This window comes from Centruroides sculpturatus, unplaced genomic scaffold (assembly GCF_000671375.1).
Source record: "Centruroides sculpturatus isolate CEXI.00-Female unplaced genomic scaffold, Cexi_2.0 scaffold188, whole genome shotgun sequence".
NCBI lineage: Eukaryota > Metazoa > Arthropoda > Arachnida > Scorpiones > Buthidae > Centruroides > Centruroides sculpturatus.
The window spans coordinates 458,364-481,295 of record NW_019384404.1 but is presented as its reverse complement, the minus strand read 5'-3'; the positions used below and the strand labels follow the sequence as shown (position 1 = coordinate 481,295).

At 31.8% G+C, this 22,932-nt stretch overlaps 1 protein-coding gene and 1 pseudogene across 2 annotated transcripts in view; one reads left to right on the top strand and one right to left on the bottom strand.

Moving 5' to 3' along the window:
• The window catches only part of LOC111618757 (actin-related protein 6-like), a 59,291-nt gene extending 41,446 nt beyond the window's left edge, over positions 1 to 17,845 (bottom strand). The window contains exons 1-4 of one of the 2 annotated variants that reach the window (XM_023360320.1): positions 17,663 to 17,844; positions 14,187 to 14,304; positions 9,006 to 9,074; positions 6,958 to 7,081 (exon numbers count right to left, since the gene is read on the bottom strand). In XM_023360320.1, the coding sequence (XP_023216088.1) occupies positions 6,958 to 7,081; positions 9,006 to 9,074; positions 14,187 to 14,304; positions 17,663 to 17,739 (388 nt within the window). In that variant the 5' untranslated portion in view covers positions 17,740 to 17,844. Of the gene's footprint in view, positions 1 to 6,957; positions 7,082 to 9,005; positions 9,075 to 14,186; positions 14,305 to 17,662 lie in introns of both variants that reach the window. The other variant, XM_023360321.1, reaches the window with a different exon arrangement.
• A 2,495-nt stretch (positions 17,846 to 20,340) lies between these two features.
• LOC111618775 lies at positions 20,341 to 22,699 on the top strand (annotated as a pseudogene).
• Positions 22,700 to 22,932: the final 233 nt, after the last annotated feature.

The following is a 22,932-nucleotide window of genomic DNA, read 5'->3' as shown; positions in this document are numbered from 1 at the left end:
ATCTATAACCTTCAAGATATTTTATCTTGTGTATATTTGTTGTTGGATTGATTATTGTTGCTTGATCCCATTGGACTTGAATGTCTTGTTGTCTTGTGTAAGCTGATAGCACGGTACAGGTATACCTCACCTTATGTCATTAACTGGTTCCAGGAGAGGCGACGTAAGTTGAAAAATGACATAAGTCAAATTTACTTGTCACAAGGCTAAACCACAAATAAACATTCCCAGTTCTGTATTTTATTTATAAATGCATTTTTAATAATAAATGTTTAATAGGAATCTATTTTAAGCTTACAAACAAATAAATTTTAGTTTTTAATATAGTACAGGAAAAAAGTAATTAAATTTACAAATACATGTATGTACATACTTGTAAATGTACATGTTTACAATTTGGCAATGTTTACAGTGCATCACGGACTCTACAGTAGATCCCCCTATAAAACCGTTTCCTATAGTTATGATTCCTATAAAAATTGTGGCAGTATCCGTAAACAACGATAAAAATAACTCCTATAATACGTAAAACGTCATCGGGCAGCCGAACTACTTTCCCGCCGTCCGTAGCGTGGCGCTACGGACGTTTAGGCGAATAAATTGAGTTTAGTATCGTCTGTTCATATAATTATATATAAATTAGGTACTGTACATATAATTATATATTAATTATATATAAATTAGGTACTGTATATATAATTATATATTAACTTAATTTATTGTAACTTTATTATAATTAAATATATATTTTTCGCCGTCTAGCGTCACGCTACGGCGAGTTAGGCGACCTATCGTCTGTCCAGTACTGTAATTTTATACATTTCTTGTGAAAGAAACATTTCTTATTTAACGGCCATAAAAATTATTTATATTAAGGATGTCTCCAAAGGTCAACGAAGTTTTCGCAGAAAAATAATATCAGAAATCGCGGCCGCGGTTTGATGCGCTGTTCCGCGACGAAACCAAGCTTTAGCAACGGGCGTAGTCGAACGGTACACACTCGGTAAGCAATCCTACAATTTTTTGTTTATAACGTAGTTTATACGGATTATTTTCAAAAAAATATACGTATTTTGGAAATGTTGAGTCGAATTAGTCTAGAATCGATTAATTTTATGAAAGAAAACCTTTCAAACAGCCGTAGTCCGTAAACTATGATTCCTACAAAATTGATTCATAAAGAACGGAACGTATCTACCGTCTTATAGGGGGATCTACTGTATTTGTAAATAGAGTTTGCTCTAAGACATTATAAAATGAAATGATTTTGTAAGGTTAAAAACAAATAGTTATTAAAATTATTTTGCAAAAGTAGAAAAAAACTAATTTATGTTAAATTTACCAATATGGAGTGGTGCTGACAACAATGCCAAACAGTATATATTGGAACTACCGTGGAAAATGCCAATATTGAGCTCTTAAAGAGACCATTAAATAAGACGACAACACAGAGTCACAGATGTTTTCATATTTCATTCTCTATGATTTATGATGATTACATTAACATTTACTGTAAATGTATGTATTTTAATATGCTTTTATGTGCTTTTAACACTTTTCTAGTGATAATACGACTTCAATATTTGTGGCGGACAGATGTAAAGTTGAATAAAATGACTTAAACCTGACTTTTATTTTTCCACATATTTTTTTTGACAAATGATGTATAATCGAGAATGACGTAACTCGAAACAACGAAACTCGAGGTATACCTGTATTGTCGTGGTTCTTATCAATTGAATATTTGTGCTCTTTGAGTCGTTGGTGTAAGTCGCGCATTGTGGCGCCCACGTAGACAAGTTTAGAATCTAAATATTGGTCGTGCAATGGTATGGAGTAGATTCTTGTGGCCAAATTCCAGTTATATAATTTTTTATTATTTCTCAAGATTCTGAAAATTGTAAGATTGCATTGATATACCACTTGGAGATTATTAACTTTGCCTGCTTTTTTATGTATTCCCCTTAAACATGGGATATAATTTAAAACTATCCTTTTTTTTGGTCTAACTTATTATGCTGATTTTTTGTTGTTTGGAAAATTAGTTTCTCTATCATTTCTCTCTGGTATCCTTGTTGTTCACAATAAATTTACTTTATACAAAGTAAAAAAACCACAATCCGAACACATGACAATTTCAGAACATCATGCCAATGGTTACAACAAAATAACAGTCCTGATGAAGACAGATAAATTGAAAAGAGTGGTATTACTAAAACAGTCAACCTACAACAAGAAATTACGTAAATATATTACAAGCACAGAATGCCAACCAGCACCAATCAACTTTTTAGAAACAAAACAACAGAAGGTTAAAAAGTTCACACCACCCCCTTGGCACGACTTTTACATATGCAAGCCTCTCCGGTCCAGAAACCAAAACAACCAGAGAATTTTCACATTCGCCAAAACACACAAACCAGAAAACCAAATATGTCCAGTGATCGAGAAATGAAACTCTCCAACATTTTTAATTGAAAAACAACTGGTCAAATTCTTCCAATCCAAAGCTCATTGCCATCCATTTTCAAATAACAACTCTCTGAAGCTTATAGAAAGTCTCAATGGCATTTCTCTATTGGACAATGAATGTATGACTAACTTAGATTTTAAGTCGATGTATCCTTCTATAAAAATACCTCCATGTTTTTGTGCAATAAGAGATTTCTTATTTGCCAACATTGAAAATGCACCACAACATCACAATCAGATACTAGAACTTGTACACCTAATATGTTATACATCATTCTTTGAAATTGAGAATGAGATATATTTACAAGGAAGAGGAGTTACAAGGGAGAGGAATGTTAATAAAGAAAAACGATTGTTGTAAAATGTTTGCCAAGTGTTTGAAATTTTCCCTTCTTCCTTAAAATTGATACATTCCCTTCTCCATCCTTTGCTTTTTTTTTGCTTTGTAAATTTCTAGAGCTTCCTGTGTTTTAGCATGCTCAATTTGAATAATATGCCCAATTAGGCTAGTTTGTTCAAAGTTAGATTTCACTCCTGTTTCAGAGGCATATATGGACAGAGCAGTGGTTTGTTTCTTCTTTTCAATGTTATATTTGTGTTCCACAGTATATTTATTTAGTGATCTGATACAACTGACAACATCATTATTATCTGGAAAGCTAAGACATTGACAACTTTTTATATCATATGAACAACAATCTATACAGACTAACTCTGAAACTTGAGTAATTAAACAATAACACAGCACATTTTTTGGACATAAATATCCAATTCAAAAGCAGTGACACTGATATATACAGTAGAGCACTGATTATCTGAAACAATTCAGGGCTGGGGTTGTTCGGATAACTGATCATTTATGAAAAATATATTAAATACAAAACTGTCCTGTATATAATTTGTATCACATGTCTTACAAATACATATCTTACTTAATGTAGTACATTAAACTAGGCCTACAGTTTAGGTTGGCAGAGAGGGGGAAAGTACAGCAGTACCACAGCACTAGTGAAAATTTGAAATTTATGACTGGAACATTTTTGGTTAGCCAATGTTTTGGTTGATTGGTATTCGGATAATCAATGCTCTACTGTACTACAAAACAGGATACCAACTTTTATTTATATCAGTCGACTCCAATGACCTATAAGAATACAAAATGACTGCATTTAGAGACCTAATTAAACGTGCATTCACACACTGTTCAAACACCCTAAACACCATAAGAGTTAAAATGCATGAGAATATTGCTAGCAAACTTGGATAATCTAAACAAATGATCAAAAAGCTAGCATTCATATATGCTAATAAGAATAGCAAGTGCACCAAAATTATCACAACCCCAACACACAAGTAACCCTAAAAGAATGATAATAGAATATGACCAAAGACTCCACCCAGTTTATATACAGAAATATTAAAACACAGATGCATCAAACTTATGTACAGAAGTTATCCTCAATTTATAAACTTTTACATTATTGTACAGATCCTGTAAATAAAATGAGAGCACCAGGAATAAATAGGAGCCTGATAGTAGATGAAAGATTTAAACATGATCTAGTTTATATCAGATACACCAACAGATCACTAAATAAACTTATTGTGGAGCACAAATATGACATTGAAAAGAAGAAACAAACCACTGCTGTGTCCATCTATGCCTCCGAAACAAAGCAAAATCTAACTTTGAACAAACTAGCCTGATTGGGCATACTACCCAAATTGAGCAGGTTAAAACACAAGTAGCTCTAGAAATTTACAAAACAAGATGGAAAGAAGAATGTATTAATTTCAAAGAAGAAGGGAAAATTTCAAGCATTTGGCAAACACTTTACAATGATCTAAATTAAAAGCAAGATGGCAGATCTCACTGCATGTGAAGAAAAACTATGATAAATATTGTTTAATCTGGAAGCAAAAACTGTTCGTCTCCAGGATGAGTTGCACCTGCTTGTTTTATAATACAGATTGCACTTGAGAAAAGGGTTAAGACTAGAGTCCCAACCAAGACAGTAAATATAAAATAGGTCTACTGTAGTAAGGTAAGCTGAGCTTTCTGTAAGAAAGTAATGCAATAATATGTTTTGCCCAGAAATTAACAAAAATGTAATTAAGTATGACATGTAGTAGCAATAAATAAAAAAATTAGATCTGATTATAGTATTTCATTTCGAAATGCTTAATTTATTATCCCAACTTTTCCTAATTTTCCAGAATTTAGAAACTCGAGCTTAGATAATGAAAAAAGGAAAGGTAACAATATTATGATAAATTTATCCAATAACATGAAATTATCCATAATGAGAGGAAAAATATGCCTAGTTATCACTAAATACAAAGTGTGACAACATGGTTTGGTGAATGTCCAAAAAAAAAAAAAAAACGATTGTATTGCATAAGGAAAACTAAACTAAACTTTACTGGCAAAAACAATGTAATCACTCTGTGATACAATACACTTTTGACAATACAGTAGAACCTCGAAAACTCGGCTCTCGATAACCCGGCACTCCGGATAACTTGGCCACACCCTGCAGGGCAAAAAAATCCTTAGTTAATTAATTTTCATTATAGACAGCTTTATAAAAGTATAAAAGCTCTCATAAAGTATTTTTCTGAGGTCTGTCTTATCAGGTAAATTACTGTACACAGTGTATTCATTAATTTTCATTTTCATGTAGTAAAGGCTCCATGCCTTCATAAAGGACATACTTTTCCTTTGTTTAAGGGTATTTGGGCAGTTTATTCTCTGTTATATTCTCAAGTAAACAATACATACAAGTACAGTACAGTATTTTCTGAGGAAACACTCGTACTTATTTTTTTTAACCCCATTCCCGATAACCCGGCATTTTCACAAACTCGGCCACCCTTAGGTCCACATTAGGCCGAGTTTTTGAGGTTCTACTGTATTTGTATAAATACTGGAAAGCTTTAGGAAAATCTTTTGGTATTGACTTCATAATGGATGTCACATTTGCCTGGATGTCTGGAATGTCTACAAATTTCTACAATTGAAGCTATCCCTAATCATGGAAATAAAGCAAAGTTGGTTTGAACCAAATCAGGTGTGTAAGTTGGATGATTCAGCTTAACATTAAATTCCATGTTTAGCCAGAAAATCCTTCACTACAGCAGCTGTATGAAGCTGCTTCCCTAAGTCAACTGTCAATACCTGACAAATTGTTTCATGGTTTATGCCAAGTTCTTCAAACATCATGCAAGCACTCAGCCATCTATCCCGCAATATTAGATCACAAACTCTCTTCACATTATTGGATGACATGGAGGTTGTCGGTCATCCACTACAAGGAGCATTTTCAAGAGATTCATTTCCTTCACAAAAGTGTTTGAATCAATTGTAGAGACAATTTTTTGTCACTGCTTCATCTCTGTAAACAGTTTTCAGCATATCATGAGTTTCTGATGCAGTTTTACTCAACTTAAAGTAGAACTTGATGTTGACTCATTGCTCCATTTCTTGCTATTGCCATTTCTCCATTGCCATTTCTTAATGACAACCATCACAATACACAGCTCATGGGGGTGTTCTTTTATTCCTCTGTGTAACCCCACACAACTGGCATACATTTAAAAATTCCTGAGGAACACATTCCTATATTCCTGCCAGACTGCATGATGTCATACAGCAAAAATGACCACTTGCAGTAGTACTTTACAGTGGAAAGAAACACTGCATCCGCCATGGCTCAGGTAGTTTTGTTCAGTGTCCATTATGTGGTTTTATGAATGAAAATTTAGAAGTTGTTTGTGCATATGGTGATCTAAGTGTCATCTTGAATTTTTTTGTGTTGCTGCTTTGAATGCTCTGTTGGCAAGATCATTCATTTTATGCTTAAATTTTACAATTGGGACCCTACTTTTGTCTTTAAAAACACATATTTTAAAATCATAGATCCCTCCATCATGACACTATTGATAATATGGGCATTGCCATCTTTCTTTCTTTCACCATCATTCCTAAATGCCTACAAACAGCGGTGCATTCCCATAGTAGCAGAGACACAGAGCAACCACTATTAACAAATGCACCCATGTAATCATACAAGTGCATGAGTTACAGGTCTCAATCAATCAAAAAAGTCCCTACTTATTAGCACATCTGAACTGTACTCTATATTTAGTTTCACTTTCCAAAATCACTCACCTTAATAGTAACATTTCCATTCACTGAACTTTATTGTCACATCTTGTATATTGTATATTATCAAATTCAATAAATCTCTTTGCTTTAGTAATTTAATATACATCTTACAGTCAATTAATTTATTCAAACTTTCAGCAAAATGCAGATGAAATTTTAATCTATATATTATGAAGTAAAATTTACAGCTATTGTTATATTAATAAAAATTAGAAACTAAAAACTATATAAAGCATTATGATGACAAGTTAAAACTTGATTTTGTTTAAAGTACTTTTGGAATTCACTATTTCATAACAATTTAGTTATTTTCTTACCATTTATTCTTAAAATTGAATTAAATTGATATTCTTCAAATAATATTTCAGTCATATTTTCTTGAATTGATGTGAAATTAAAGTAAGGTTCAGTGACAATTAAGCACGTTTCAGAAAATTCAACCTAAAATTAAAAAATTTATTAGTTTCTTTCATTATTTTATATAGCATTATTAAACATAATTAAAACAAAGAAAATAGTTATTTGTGTTTTTTTGTGCATTTTATTTTTTTTATCATTTTTACATAGTGAAAACACACCAAAACTGTAAACAAAATAAAAAGCAGCAAATTGTTACATGATGTTAAAATTAATTCTATATACATGGCTTTTAATCAAGGATGACACTGGTATGTTGCAGACAGTAACTGGGAGTATTGCAAGATTTTAAAATTTAAATACTAAGATTAAAAAAAATACTAAGATCTTTAGAGAGACAAATAAGAACAAGAAGCTGAGAAGATATAAAGAAAAAATAAAGAGTTTTCAGAATACAACTGACTATTAAAGAGATTTGCTTTCATCTGTATGCTCAAATTTTCCATTCAAAGCAATGCAAAGAAATAGTCAGTTTAAATTGCTTTAATTTATATCAGGTATTGTCTTATGAAATACCTGATATTAATTACCAATGAACAAAAATATTTGTATAATTTTTATTCCTTTTACTGGTTTTTGTGGTATTTTGTGTGTAATTTTATTCTAAATAACTTATTTTTTGATATGGTAAATGTTTTAACTTACAATTATATATATTGATAAATTATATATAGACAATGACGCAGTTAAGATATAAGAGGGAACAACACACACATACACCCATTCAGAACACATAGAAAGCAAGAAAATGCTGCCAGATAAAACAATACAGACAATATGTCAACATATGCTTAACAGCCCTAACACATATACAGTCAAACTTCTATATAATGAAATTGCTAAATCCTGGAAAAAATTTGCTGTTGGGAAATTTCATTATACAGAAATTATACTTTTTGGTAAATAAAGTATTATTTTAATGCATTTTTTTGTTATTTCACATAATTTAAATTAATGTAAACATAATATACAGTACTAATGTAATATAAACAATCTGCAATTTTTTGTTGCACAGAACAATTAAAAACTGTTCTCTCTGCATAATATGCTTCACATGTATTAAGAGAATATACCCTTCACCTATTACTATCATCATTGATTATACTGTTCCACGATTTGTGGATTTCTCATCCCAGGTTGTTGTTAATTTTATTAGTTTGCCTTTTTATGTAGATGTGTTCATATAACTGTCTTTTAAAATTGTCACTTTCCTTTTTCTTTTTTATTGTCAGGTTTTAAAGTTATTGTAAATTATTTTTAATGTTATATATCTTGTTTTTAGCATATCAATGTGTTAAACCGGCTGAAGAGGGACCTAGTGGTCCGAAACACAAATATTATGTGTACAGGGAAAAACAACAGGTGAAAAATAAAAAAATTATTTTTTTCTGAATAAGAATTCCTCCTTTGCAAAAATTAGCTCACCAGTATAATAGTCCTATTAATATGATAAGACCTTAGTTAGCAATAATATAATAATATAGTATAATATAAGGACATAAGGCAACTGAATTAATGCTAAACTTGCTTTTCTATTGGAATGCTGAGATGTAGGACTTCATCTGATGTCTATCTGGAGAATTCACTACTGGATGGTTGTGCTTCTTTACTTTTGAAAATATGTTTTGTGTGCTTAACAAAGGCAATCCATTGTATTTGACGCTACAGATACACTCTCCTACAAGAGCTTGTACGATTGGAGGATTCTGTTTATTAGTTTTTGGCTAGTTTACTAATTGAGATTAACATTGATAATAATGTGAGCAAGATTCTGATACTTTGACTGACAGAGTCAATTGGTCAATCACAATTGATCTAGGTTGGCCAATCCGATATATTATTATATATTAAACTATGCTCAATCATTGTATAATTTTTCAAGTATTACACCATTCTAAATATTTGTTTAATGCTTTGTGCAGCAACTATTATATAAATTTGAACTTACTTTAAATACATCTCTTCCAAATGTATAATCCCAAACTTGTTTTTCAACATCCCAATTCACCAAATAACCCTGTAAATAGTGAACAGTATATAAATAAAACTTTCTAGTACATACATTAACTACAAAACATAGTACTGATTATAACTGTAGCTATCATAACTTAATAATAAAAGAAACCAATACATGCATAATACATTTCTTTATCAGTTGCTAAAATCAAATACAGTGGAACCTCGGTATATGTCTGCTTTAGAATATGTCCAATTCAGAATACATCCTGTTGGACGAAACAAATTTCGCTTGGTATACAACTTAATTCAATTATACGCGCCATCTATGAACAAGTAGCACTATCGGTGTAATACACCAGACTAGACATTCGCGGTGCTATGGTTTATAACTTTGTTAAATTTCTTTTGATTTTAATTTGTAAGTAACATTTTATTATTTTTATTAATCATGAATTGCAAAAGGGCAACAGAAAAATAAAAAAGTGACTAGAATCACAACAAAACTGAAAAAAGAGACTGTTGAGAAATATGAAGGAGGCACGCGTGTTCGAGATTTAACTGTTGCATTCCGTATTCCGAGAACGATATCGACAATCGTGAAAAATAAAAACATTATTAAATTTGCTAACGTTGCAAAAAGGGTTAAATCAATTTCTAAACAGAGATCGAAGACATTAGATCATGTCGAGAAATTGCTTTTGCTTTGGATAACTGAAAAACAGTGTTCCGGCAACAGCGTATCGGAAGAAATTATTTGCGAGAAAGTTGAAAGGATACATGCTGATCTCATGAAAAATAAAGCAGAAACTAGCCAGGAAAGCGAGGTGTTTAAAGCCAGCCATCTTTTTTTTACATGAGAACGGATTAATCATTTTTACATTACTTCTTATGGAAAAGGTTGGTTTGGTATATGTCCTATTCGGTATAAGTCCAAACACCAGGAACGGATTAAGGTTGTATACCGAGGTTCCACTGTACTTGACTTATCCAGAAATGTTTTTATTTTTATTTATTTGATATATTTATTGTATAATTTTAAAAAAAATGTTTTTAAATTTTAAATATTTGAAATTTATATAAATAAAGTTTGGTTTGATTTGTTTAAATTTTGTGTAATGTGCAACCTAATGATGATTGCTAAATATGATGAACATGATAGTTATTAAATAAATTATAAATTACTGGAAGATTTATTTATTCCAAACAGGGCCACATTCCCTGGAAGGGGGTAGAATACAGATTTAATAATACAAAATTTGTTTATCAAGGATCAATTAATTTAATTAAAATTATTAAATCAAATTAATTATAACAATTATATTATAAGATCAGAATGTTCAATGATGACTCCGGATATATTTTTCTTCAAGATTTGAAGTTAAGACTATTTACAAAAATATAATACATTTTCGAGTCTATCTTTTAATCCTTTAACACAGTGTTTTTCAATCTGTGGGTCGCGACCCCCAGGGGGATCACAAAGCCATACACGGGGGGTTGCGGGTGAAAGAAAAAGACAAGTGTTTGTAGGTCCTACACTACAATAAAAAAACTACAATTTCAGTGAGAAGGCTGTACCTGTTTATTTCACAGTACAATTGGTTTTTTTTTATTGATATTTAAATCTCAACAGAAAGAAAATTAAATACATACAGTAGTTTTTAAAATCACTGACATAGTTTTAATATGGCCTTGGGGGATCGCTAGAATTTTTTAACTTATAAAGGGGTCGCATATTCAAGAAGGTTGAAAAACACTGCTTTAACACAACCACAGAAGTAACAGTTATATTGGTTTAAAGAAATTATTATTATTTGTCTTGTTTTATGAAGTTTTTCTTCAAACCAATATAACTGTTACTTCTGTGGTTGTGTTAAAGGATTAAAAGATAGACTAGAAAATGTATTATATTTTTGTAAATAGTCTTAACTTCAAATATATTATAAGAATAAAATAATGAACTCAATTAAAGTTTGTTTAAAAATTATCATTAAAATTTATGTTATTAAATCATATAGTACATTGATAATTCAGAGATGCACTTCATTTAAATGGCCAACTCAAATCCTTGAGATAGTCATTCAGCAAGACACATTTCAGTTCTAGACCTATCTTCAGTTGCAGAGTATACAAAGAGTTGATGCTGGTTATGAATAAAACCAAAAGTAAAATAAAAAAAAGTTGTTTAAAGTAATGTAAAGGATAATATAATTATAAGTGTAATATTGATAAAGTAAAATCATATGCCGACTTAATAAAACTAGGACATCACATGGCTTTGTTATATTGCAATAGAATTGGGAGGAGCTGGAAAGAAAGAAGCGATCCCTGCATTTGCCATCACAAGAGAGTCTATCATCATACCTGCCGGTCACCAGAGTGAGAATCCTTGCAATGACTGGGTATGGAAAGGCAATCCGAAAACAAAACAATTGCCATCGATTGCTTTGTTCCTGTGTTTTGTTCTTGTTTCATGCCTATATTTCATTAGATACATGAAATTCTGTTTTTATTTTTGATCCCCAGGTCTAAATTCCATTAGGTGCACTCAGTCATATCAGAGAGCATGGACATTGTTACTTTAATACCTGTGAATATTGATCTATAATAGGAAGCTTTAAGTAAATTAAAATTTATATTCTGCAGTAGATTCTTTTAAATATTCTAAGTAATGCTCCTGTCTAAAAGTATTCAAATATTGACAATTGTACAATAAATGAAGTATAATATTAACACCTCTATCACTATATAGACATTTATGTTTAAACAATAAATACAACTCATAATCTACAAAAAAAACATAGTTTAATAGAACTAATGAATGGGATTTATTATACTCTCATTGTATTTATTTAATTCTTTCCAAGATGCAGTTCAGCATTATTGGCCCAGTCCGTTATTTGATCTAGATATATCCTAATCTTTAGATCCAGATAGGTCTAATCTTTAAATGGACTGATGAGGAGATCTGTGTACCCAAAATTCCATCCCATATTCATAAAAGTTATATTTGAATGAGCAATTGTTTATTGTGACATTGCCACAATGCTCAGGCTTGTCACACAGGCAATTGTCACAGCCTGCAATTTTTAATCACTTTTTTAAATTTATTTAATTTAAAATATATACTTTTTACCTCAAATTAAAAGTTCTTGCTCCTGTACATCATAATTTCCTGCTAGCAAGAGTTATGCCATTCATATAACTAACTCGTTTCAGGGAAAAATTTTTGAATTGAAATAACATGATTTCTGGTTTGCATCAAAAGTTTGCTTATAACTATAAGCAAACTTTTAATGCAAACCAGATTATAGGTATTGTCCTATTATAGGGTCTCCTGTCCATAAGGTTTCCATATCTGGTCTTGGCTTTCATCTATCTAACTCACTTCTTGAGATTAAGCAAGAACAGACACATGGACGAATGACAGTGGGAATTTATAGGTCTACAATTTTTTCAAATTGCAGCACAATAAGTTAATTGAGTCTGGTTCCATCTTGTCCCGACGTAATAAGCCTCTTTTGTTTAGCAATTATTTGATAGGCTATTTGTTTAATAAATATAATTTAGTTCTTGCACTCTACTGATGTGATTGAAATGTGGATAAAGATTATTCTGGTAAGGGCTTTGAATGCCACCAATTTATAAGAGATCAGATTGTACAATATCACATAAATGAATAGCAGATGGTATGACAGTTTCCCATATATTCTGGTAAATATATATCCTTCCTGAATAATGATGTTAAGATCGAGGAAATGTGCTGAGATAGGGCTTTCCTGCAGATGTAGAACAAAAGGGTTAGAATTAATGGAGTTGATGAAATCCTGGATATTGGCTTCGTGGCATCATATAAGAATGTCATGAACATACTTCGTGTAAAGAATGATATGTGAAAGGATCATTAAACATTTTCATTTTTGATGGAGAGTTTGATTTTTCTTTCTTTTCATTTTTTTCTTCAACATTATTATCTGGTTTCTGCATTGCTTATATGCTTTTATATGTTCTCAAAATTATTTTTACTTTTAATTAATTTATTAAATTTATATTAAAAATAAATATGCCTATCAAAATCGTGCAGATTTTTAGTTTACACACCAATATTGTATGAGACCCAAGGAATACTTGTCAAATCAAAGGATCAGGGATTGTATGAGAACCAAGGAATAATTGTCAAATCAAAGGATCGGGCTTTGATTCTAATGCTCGTAAAAACTGGAAGAAAAACCTAAATAAAATCGGGAAAGAGTAAAATTATTAATCAAGAGAAGAAAAGTTTTTAAATAACCTTAAAAGGAGATTACGTGTCTGACTTACAAGAATTTGAAACAATTAAATATGAGCAGAAGTTTCAAAGTGCAATTAAGTTTCCAGGATCAAATAAAACACAGTGTCAAATTTGACCCTTCATAGCCTGAAATGGTCTGTTATCTACCTGGATACAAAAAACCAACCAATCACAAAGATAGAAATCCAGAGAATCCTTTAAAAGCATGGATCTCAAGGACTAAGGCAGACCTCTACCTCTAGTTGTGAGTTGTATCCCTAGTCTTCATTGTTCTACATACAAACTCTTAATCCGTAACATCACCATCCTGCCTTGGACTTTTTTGGTTTTCAACACTTCGTCATCTAACTTGCCAACACCCATAGAAGAACCTCAACTGACTGCTCCAGGGCCATAAACTCTACAGTCCAGCTCCAACAGTTGATGAGACACACTATAGATTGTAAGATTTAGCATAAATAAATGGGGTTTATTTGTCACTGCAGATATCTGCCTCACTTTCTTTCACTACACATCTGATAAATCCTGACATTTAGTTATCCCCAATTCAGCAACCTCACAATCGTCTTAGAAGTAAATTTGTGTTAATATTCTGTAAATATATAAAATATTTTTCTTTTTCTCAAGAAGTAAAAGCCACAAGCTTTCTAATGATAGATTACAAGTACAAAAATAATTTTCAGTAAAACTGATAATTACTCTTGATATTCTTTTTCAATGCCTTTACGCAAATTTTAGAAAGATATTAAATTATTAAACAACACATTAGTATATCTATTTGTTGCGAGACTTTGGAATTTCATTAATCAATAGATACATTCACTGCATTATTTTTATATTATCAAATTTAAAACAATCTCATTAAAAATTTATTTTTACCTTTTGAAATGGAAGAATATAAAATAATCCAGACACATCTTTGCAGTCATCAATCTGATCTCCAGTGAAAGAACGTTGGCGTTCACTTTTTGCTTTTGTAATGCAGTTTGGAATAATTCTTAAAAAAAAAAAAAAGTTTAATCAGAATTTCAAATCGTATAATCTAATTAAAAACTGTAAATAATATTAACAAAATATATTTTAATTGTTGGCCAGACAGCTGAAACAATTAGGTATCAGTCAGCTCCATATCTGACTATCTGGAGGACCTAAGATTAAAACCAAACAACCACCGGATTACATTCGACTATTTTTCCATGATTATATTTAATTAATTACCAAATAATTTGTCACTAGAGGGAGGCATTAGGCTCCATCTCTTATTAAATTTAATAATTATAATTAAATTAATATTTATTAAACAATTGAGAATATTCTGAAAGAAAAGAATTGACCCAGAGCAGGACTTAAATCTGCAACTCCTGCTTACCATGTGGATGTGTTGCCAGTTACACTACCCAAGCCTCTTTTCTGATAGCTTCTAAAATAGACCTAGGATTGAATATGGGCAAAGAACTCTAGGAATTTTTCCACAAGAGCCCAGTTATGTCAGACCCCATCCCTTGCTTGCCCATTGTGAGCCTATTGAACCTACTTTATAACAGACCTGGGAAAAAACCCTCTTAGTTCCCACAGGACAGAGAAAATATGAAAAAATAAAATAGAAAAATAGTAGAATTTGGCTAAGAAGTTCCTGTATTAGAAGTTTTCCCATGTAAGAAGTTTAATTTCAAAAGTTCAAATTTTTTTCTCTAAGAGATGTGTAAGTTTTTCCTTATAAAATTTAAGAAAATTTCCTGCTTAAGTATATAGAAATCCTTGTCTATGACTGTAAAATAAAATCACTTACGACTGTATCCCATCAAAAATTTTATATATTTAATTTCATATAGAAAAAGAAACAAATTACTTGAGGAAATGAATGCAATTTCTTGTGTCATCGTACATGTGACTTTGGATTACTTGGAATTTTATAATTTTCTCAACTATTATTTGTAACAATGCTTGTAATATATGGTATGTGGTAAAACGTTTATGATGTGCTCTTTGACATCTAGTTCCTTACATTGGTCTGACTAGTATTTTTCTTTATCTTACCTAGCTGCATATTGGAACTCAGCACTTAGCCTTCTGACTTCTTTCTTTCCTGTAGCTTTGGCCTTTTGCCTCTGATTTACAATTTTGAATGTTGCTTCCTTAAGCCATTTGGATATTTTCAATGACTTTTTATTTGAAATATATGATGAGGTATTCCTCTATAATACAGTCAAACCTCAGATTTTCAAATTAATTTGTTCTTAAAAGTTTACATATCAACTTCTCAAAGCCCAATGTATTGTTATTAATCCAAACTCTCACCATAATTAATCGGGCTATTATTTAAATATGTCTGGAAGCCAAGACTTGCTCAGTATCCGGATGGCATAACTGGAAAGTGTACTGCATAGTAAGCAGAGGTTGCTCCCGGCTAGTCCTTTTCTTTCAGAATAGGCTAAATTACTTATTAAATTATTATAATTATTAACTTTGATAAGATATGGCCCCTAATGTCTATGTCTAATACCAAATTATTTAGTTTCTAATTATTAATTATAGCATAATAATAGCCCAATTAATCAGAGCAACAGTTTAGATTACTAACAGTTGTTCTAAAACAGAAACAAATTTTCCCATAAGAAACAATACAAAATGATTAATCTGACCAACCCCTAAAACAAAAACCTGTTTTCCATCATTTTAGCTGTACTTCATGCATAAAAAAATGCTTATAATGCTATATANGAATGGAGACTTGGGGCTATCACCACATACGAACACCATTCACGTGCGATGTGTAGTTTTGGCGAAAAAGTGAAATATAGGGACATACACGTCCATTTATATATATATATATATACTAGATTATATATATACTAAAAATTCTCCCATCAAGCATGACAGAATATTTTTTATGAGAAAGTAAAGATTGAAGAATTGAGAGCTTCAAGCCAAGCTTGATGTTGTGATGCTGTTTCAGCAGCCATTGACAAAGCCATTCTTATTCAATGTTACTCAAGTCGGACTTCGCAGTCCTCATGGGTCACAGTTCTTATTCTTTGAGATCTAGAATTTACCTGACCAATTTTACTCTTATGCTTTCCCTAAGCATTTTTTGGTTTTTTTTTTTTTTTTTTTTTGACAAAATAGCGAAACCTTTTATCTGGTAACAGCACTTCAACGAAAACTCTAACATTTTCGGCCTTCACCAAGACATGCCTCAGGATTTTTAATGAAACCGAATTTCCAAAGTCGAATGTCAGAACGATGATGTTCGAAAATCACTTTTTTAAAATTTCGAATATCTCATCACATGAGGCGAATTTATACCGTTGTTTCACTAAAACCATAAAAATGCGATCATGTGATCTATACTAAATTTTTAAGCCTTAAGCCGTATAAGATGAAATTATGGTATTAATATGGTACAGTAATAGGTCCTAGGTTAGCAGAAATAGCTATGAATTAATCTTGAACCAAGACATCTCCATCCTTGAATTTCTTGAATCAAACTGTAGCAGCATCAACTTCATAAAAACCTTACAATGTCTCCAGCAGAAAATTTTCATTTTCAATAATCTATAGTATAGACAGGGAGACTATCCCATTTGTGGATAAGAGACTAATCTGATTTGGTTTTTGCTTTCTAGAAGGGACATTTTTATGTGTGGTACGGTGGCTTCATCATTGGATGTATATCATAGTTGCAGTTTGTGCCTTTTTGTCCAAATTATATGACTTCAGCCAGCAGAAGGAAGAATAAAGGTATCATCATAGCATCTCAACTTTGGTATTACGATAAAAATAACTGGGCTATGTAAAAGAATTTGATACTCATTAATAAACATCCATTTTTTACTTTGTGTTGAAGTTATTTCTATTATCGTACCCTTATTATTTTTCTTAACAAACAGTGTTATTTCAATTTTTTTAAAAATAGTTTTATAGCAAAGACGAAAGTTTCATAGTTCTTCATAATGTACTAGTATACGAAGATTTTTAAAGAACAATAATCTTTTCAACTATCTTGACCCGTTTTTAACAGAACTAAATACAAAATAAGCGAGATTGTAATTTGTAACACTTAATTTACTAATGTTTACGAATTTAAAAGATATCGGGAAGTAGCGAGGAAAAAACATCCAATGGGGCTAACCGGCCAATAACAGAGCACGTGGGTCTTCTCCGAGTACAAATTAAAAACACGCGTAACGAACACGCGGACAGACATTTAATACTAGAGTTATTCCGCCAATTAGACTGCATTAAAAGCCCGGAATCCGTCCTTGGACTCGACGTGGACTCGATTCCTAAACCAACGATAATACGGAAACGGTTACGGATCCAAGGGAGGAGAATGGGGAAAATCAAAGACTAACCTGGGATCCGTTTGAGAGGCATATCCCACTTTCTCCGTAAAAGCGCCGTTATCCAACACCAACACTTTATTGTTCATTTTCGTTTCTTATGACAAATCAACCGCGCGCCATTTTTTTCTACGCTACGGATCAGTGTTGCCAGAATACTTTACGTTCTCGTTTTGGCTCACTCTTCAAGTGTTGTAAAGTCTCATATTTTAATTATTAGATGTAACGAAATGGCAAAAATTCTGCTGCCGTTTACGATTTTTGTAATATTACCAGGCGTTAATAGCCTCTCCCTTTCTGTTAATAACTATTTTTTCAACCAATTTTACACCGTTTTGGTCGTTATATAACTTAATCTAAATCTACAATACGGGTCGAGATTCAAAAAGCAGTTTCCTTCTAATATTAAATTATTACATTTCTAAACAAGATTTCTACGTACTTCGAAAACGTATTAAAATAACACTAATTAACGAATAGAACATTTTAATTCAAAATACAGTACTAAAATTCTGAACGTAAACGAACACGAGAATATATTAATTAGCATACTATACGTAATGTCGAAAATATAATATACGTTTGCTTCGACAAAAAGTTGTAAACGTAGCAGATTTACGTTTCTTGAGCTTTAATAAAACTGGCAGGTATAAGCTGAATTGCGATTTATAACTTAGATAAAAGTTGTATACAGGGCCCGCTCCAGGGGCGGGCGACCCGGACATTTGTCCGGGGCACCAAAGTTTAGGGGGCGCCATTTTGGCTGTAAGTGTGAGAAAAATATTGATGTGTTAAATACTCAATTAATAGAAAATTTCACGTATTTTTCGTTGTCTAAACATTTACAGTGCGTATCGTATTTATATTGTTTATGTCTAAAAGCTAAAAATATTTACACTATTATTGAAAAATTAACGCAGAATTTGTAAAGGACGATGCTCAAACTTGTTCGAACACGCATATACTTGTGAAATTCGCAGTTCATATAATTTCATAAAAGAAATTAATCCTTTAAATTTTTAATAAATTTAAATAAAATTCCTTTAACTAGAGGAATTTGACCCTACAAAAAACGAAATATAAAGTGCATGAGAAATTTATAACTCTTTCTATGTTAACGATAAACATTCTCACGAGCAAACCAGATATAGTTTACAAGTATCGACGAAATTCGTCATATTGTTGTCATTCTAACGCCATCTTTAACCTCACACCTGCTAAAACAATTGGTCACCTGAGGAATTTTCCCACGCCATCCTTGACAAGAAAGTAGGTCATTGACCTGTGGCCGGCAAGGAGAGGATCTTCTTCCCTCCCCGGTAGCTCACAAATTGGTGTCACGGGAGTGGGGTCTTCGAGCTGAAGATCCCTAGACATCTCACATACTTCTTTGAACAGAATAGCATCATCACGCGAGCAGAGCGCTGCTTCAGCTTGTGTTGGAATATGCATAGACTCGCTTATACTTACCTCTAATTATAAAAGAGCTGTTTCATTACACAATAGCATTATTTTCGCTGTTAAGTCGGTAGTGATAACAAGTGGAAGTTCATAAAATTTACTTAAGTGCGATTTCCTAATTTTTAAAGGTAAGTACAGTAATAACTAAGCTGTTGTTTAGTTTGTTAGATACTAGTTTATCATAAATCGATTATCCAATCCAAACAATGAAAGCGTTTTACATAAAATAAATATTTAATTTATCTAAAATGGCTGTTTATTAAATTAATAAAATATTGTATTAAACTTGAATGTATTCTATATGTATAATTATAGTTGTCCCTTGATAGTCCGACGCTTTGTAATCCGACATGCTCAGTAGTCCGACGCATCTCCCATCAAGGTCCCCGTCTCTGTTACGTGTCTGTTTGCACAGAAGCATGTCGCGACGTGAATCTCCCACCCAATTCTTACATGATGACACACATTTCATGTGTTTTCCATGAGCAGTTCTGTTCGAACAGTTGGAGTAGGGAATATTGTAGGCTACAGCTAGCAAAACAATGTCAAATATGTAATCACTTTCGGTAATCCGGACACTTTTGGTAATTCGTCACCCCTTTGGTCCCGTACCTGTCGGATTATTAAGGGACAACTGTATTTGAATCAATAATATAAGACATTTATTAAGTTCATTGCTTCGATAAAACGCGTTTTATAATAATATATTTGAATAATTGAACTGAATAAAATCTCAAAATCAAGAATTATAAAATTGTTTTTTAATGACTATTTATGGTTTGCTGAAATATTTGTTATTATAAAATACATATATAAAAACATTAGACTTTCTTTACGTTCGCAGGATACGAAAAATATTATGTGTAAGCCATAAATATTTTTTGTCCATTGACAGAATATAATTTTGAATAATGTTAATTACTTATAGGTTTTAGCTTATTTAGAACAAGGATAAATCTTTATTTTTTTAAACATTATTTTATAGTTTACATTGTTTAATTTATGTGCGTACATCTTCCAGAATGTCTAACGATCAAAGAAAACTATCTGGTTACCAGTACAAAAAAAGAAGGCTGGAAAAGGAAGCCGAAAGGCAAAAACAAGCTGGCGCATTAAAAAATTATTTCTAGAGTTGTTGTTCCAAAACAAATGACAATTTTGAGAATCCAAAATCGAGTCCGGTTATAAAAGAAAATACAAAATCGTCAGAGGATGATGATAACAAACAAATGGACGAAGTTTCTAAATCAATTGGAACTGACAACACTCCGACTCTATCATCACCAGATGAAAGCATTGAAAAAATTGACACCAACGTGACTCCCACAGAAAGCGTTCTACAAACTTTGAGTACAGATCCAGCATTGTGGCCAAGAATTTTAGGAGACGCCGAAAGAAGTTTTTTAGTAAGACAAGGCCCACCTAAACCATTGCATAATTACAAATTTCCTTCCAATGACACTGGTCGACATTTTAGCGTAAATTATTACACACGAATTTTAAGCAATGGAAAGCAAGTTTTACGAGACTGGCTAATGTACTCTCTTTCACAAAACTGCGCTTACTGCTTCTGTTGCAAAATTTTCGGCTGTATAGTTAGTTCTCTTTCAAAGGAGGGTTTTAAAAGTTGGAAACACCTCGGCGAAACTTTAAAAGAGCATGAAATTTGCAAAAATCATATTCAGGCCCAAAAATCATGGCTAGAAATGAACGTAAAATTAAAATGTTGCAAAACTATAGATGCGGCCTCTCAAAGAATTATTAATGCCGAAACAAATTATTGGAACGAGGTGCTTCTAAGAATCGTAGCAATTACTAAAATGATGGTAAAAGTAGTCTGGCTTTTCAAGGTACATCCGACAAGTTGTTTGAGTATAAAAACGGTAATTTCGTAAAAATAGTTGAGTTGCTATCTCAATTTGATCCCATTATGGAAGAGCACGTCCGTAGAGTGCTAAAAAAAGAAGAGACTAAAGCTCACTATCTCGGGAAAAATATACAAAACGAGATAATAGATCCGCTGCATCAAAGTGTAAAGTCTCATATTATTGAAGAAATAAAAAAATCAAAATATTTTTCCATAATTTTAGACTGTACTCCTGACATTAGTAAGGTAGAGCAAATGACTCTTGTAATCAGATATGTTTCGATCAATAAATTTGACGCTGATGTTGAAATTAAAATTAATGAAAGGTTTTTAGGCTTCTTACCAGTCGAAAGATCCACAGGAAAACAAATGTCTGATTATAATTGGAGAACTGAATGACTTGGGTTTAAATTTGCAGGATATCAGAGGGCAGGGATACGACAACGGGTCCAATATGAGGGGCGATAAAGTAGGAGTGCAATCTAGAATTAAACAATATAATTCGCGAGCATTCTATGTTCCGTGTAGTAGCCACTCTCTCAATCTTGTTGTTAATGATATGGCAAAATCATCCTCGGAAGCCGCTAATTTCTTCAACACGGTCCAAAAAATATATTTATTTTTTTTCGGCATCTACTTTTCGATGGGCAATACTTTTAAAACATGTTCAAGGTTTAACTTTCAAACCATTGAGTGACACTAGATGGGAGAGTAGGATAGAGACCTTAAAGCCTTTGAGATTTCATTTGGGAGATGTATACGACGCCTTGCTAAGCATTTACGAAAACCAAGAAATTGATAATTTAATAAGAGACGAGGCCTCAGGTTTATTAAATTGTATTAAACAATTTAAGTTTTTGTGTTCATTAGTTATTTGGCATAAAATACTAAATTCCATTAATCCAATAAGCAAGTTGATGCAAACAAAAGATTTTAATCTAGCCTTTGCACTTGATCTTTTACAAAACTGCAAAATATTTTTTAAGAATCTTCGATCGGATTCGTCCTTCGATGAAACTATTATCGACGCAAAAGAACTCGCTACCGAAATTGATGCGGAAGCTAATTTTGGATCAACAATAACACGACACCGCGTTAGAAGAAGGAAAAGGAACTTCTTATACGAAGCACCAGATGAACCCATCAAAGATCCAAAAGAAAAATATAAAATAGATTTCCTTTTACAATCGATCAAGCACTAAATGCACTAGATGCTAGATTTGAACAACTTAGTAATCATAGTAACTATTTTCAATTCTTATATAACATATACGATTTAAATATCATGTCCAAAGAAATGCTACTAAAACACTGTAAGAATTTAGAATGCATTTTAACTGATGGTGATTCTGTTGACATAAATGGGGTAGAATTAGCGGAGAAAATTTCAGTAGTATCTGCGCTTTTGGGCAAAAAAGAAAGCCTAAGCAATGTACTGAGCTTAATTACAAAGTTAAATTTTGCCCCAAATCTTGCTATTACTTTAAGAATATTGCTAACGATACCAATAACTGTAGCGAGTGGAGAAAAGAGTTTCTCTAAGTTAAAATTAATTAAGAACTTTTTACGTTCGACTACTACAGAAAATCGTCTTAATGGTTTAGCCATTTTGGCAATTGATCATGAAATTGCTGATCGAGTAAATTTAAAAGATACAATAAAAAAGTTTGCAGAATTAAAAGTAAGAAAAAAAAGTATTTTTGTGATTTTAGTGGAGTTGACGTTCCCTTGTTTTATTTTCAAAATAATGGCATTTTGATTGTTTGTACAATAATACATTTTTAATAGCATATAAAAATGTAAAAAATTATATGGTTAACAATTTATGGCTAGATACAGATATTTCTTAATTTCTACTGTTTTGTACTGCTTGATTATCAATGTTATGTTATATGTTTCTTTCTAAATACAGTAGAACCTCCATTATCCGGACCTCCATTATCCGGATTTTCGA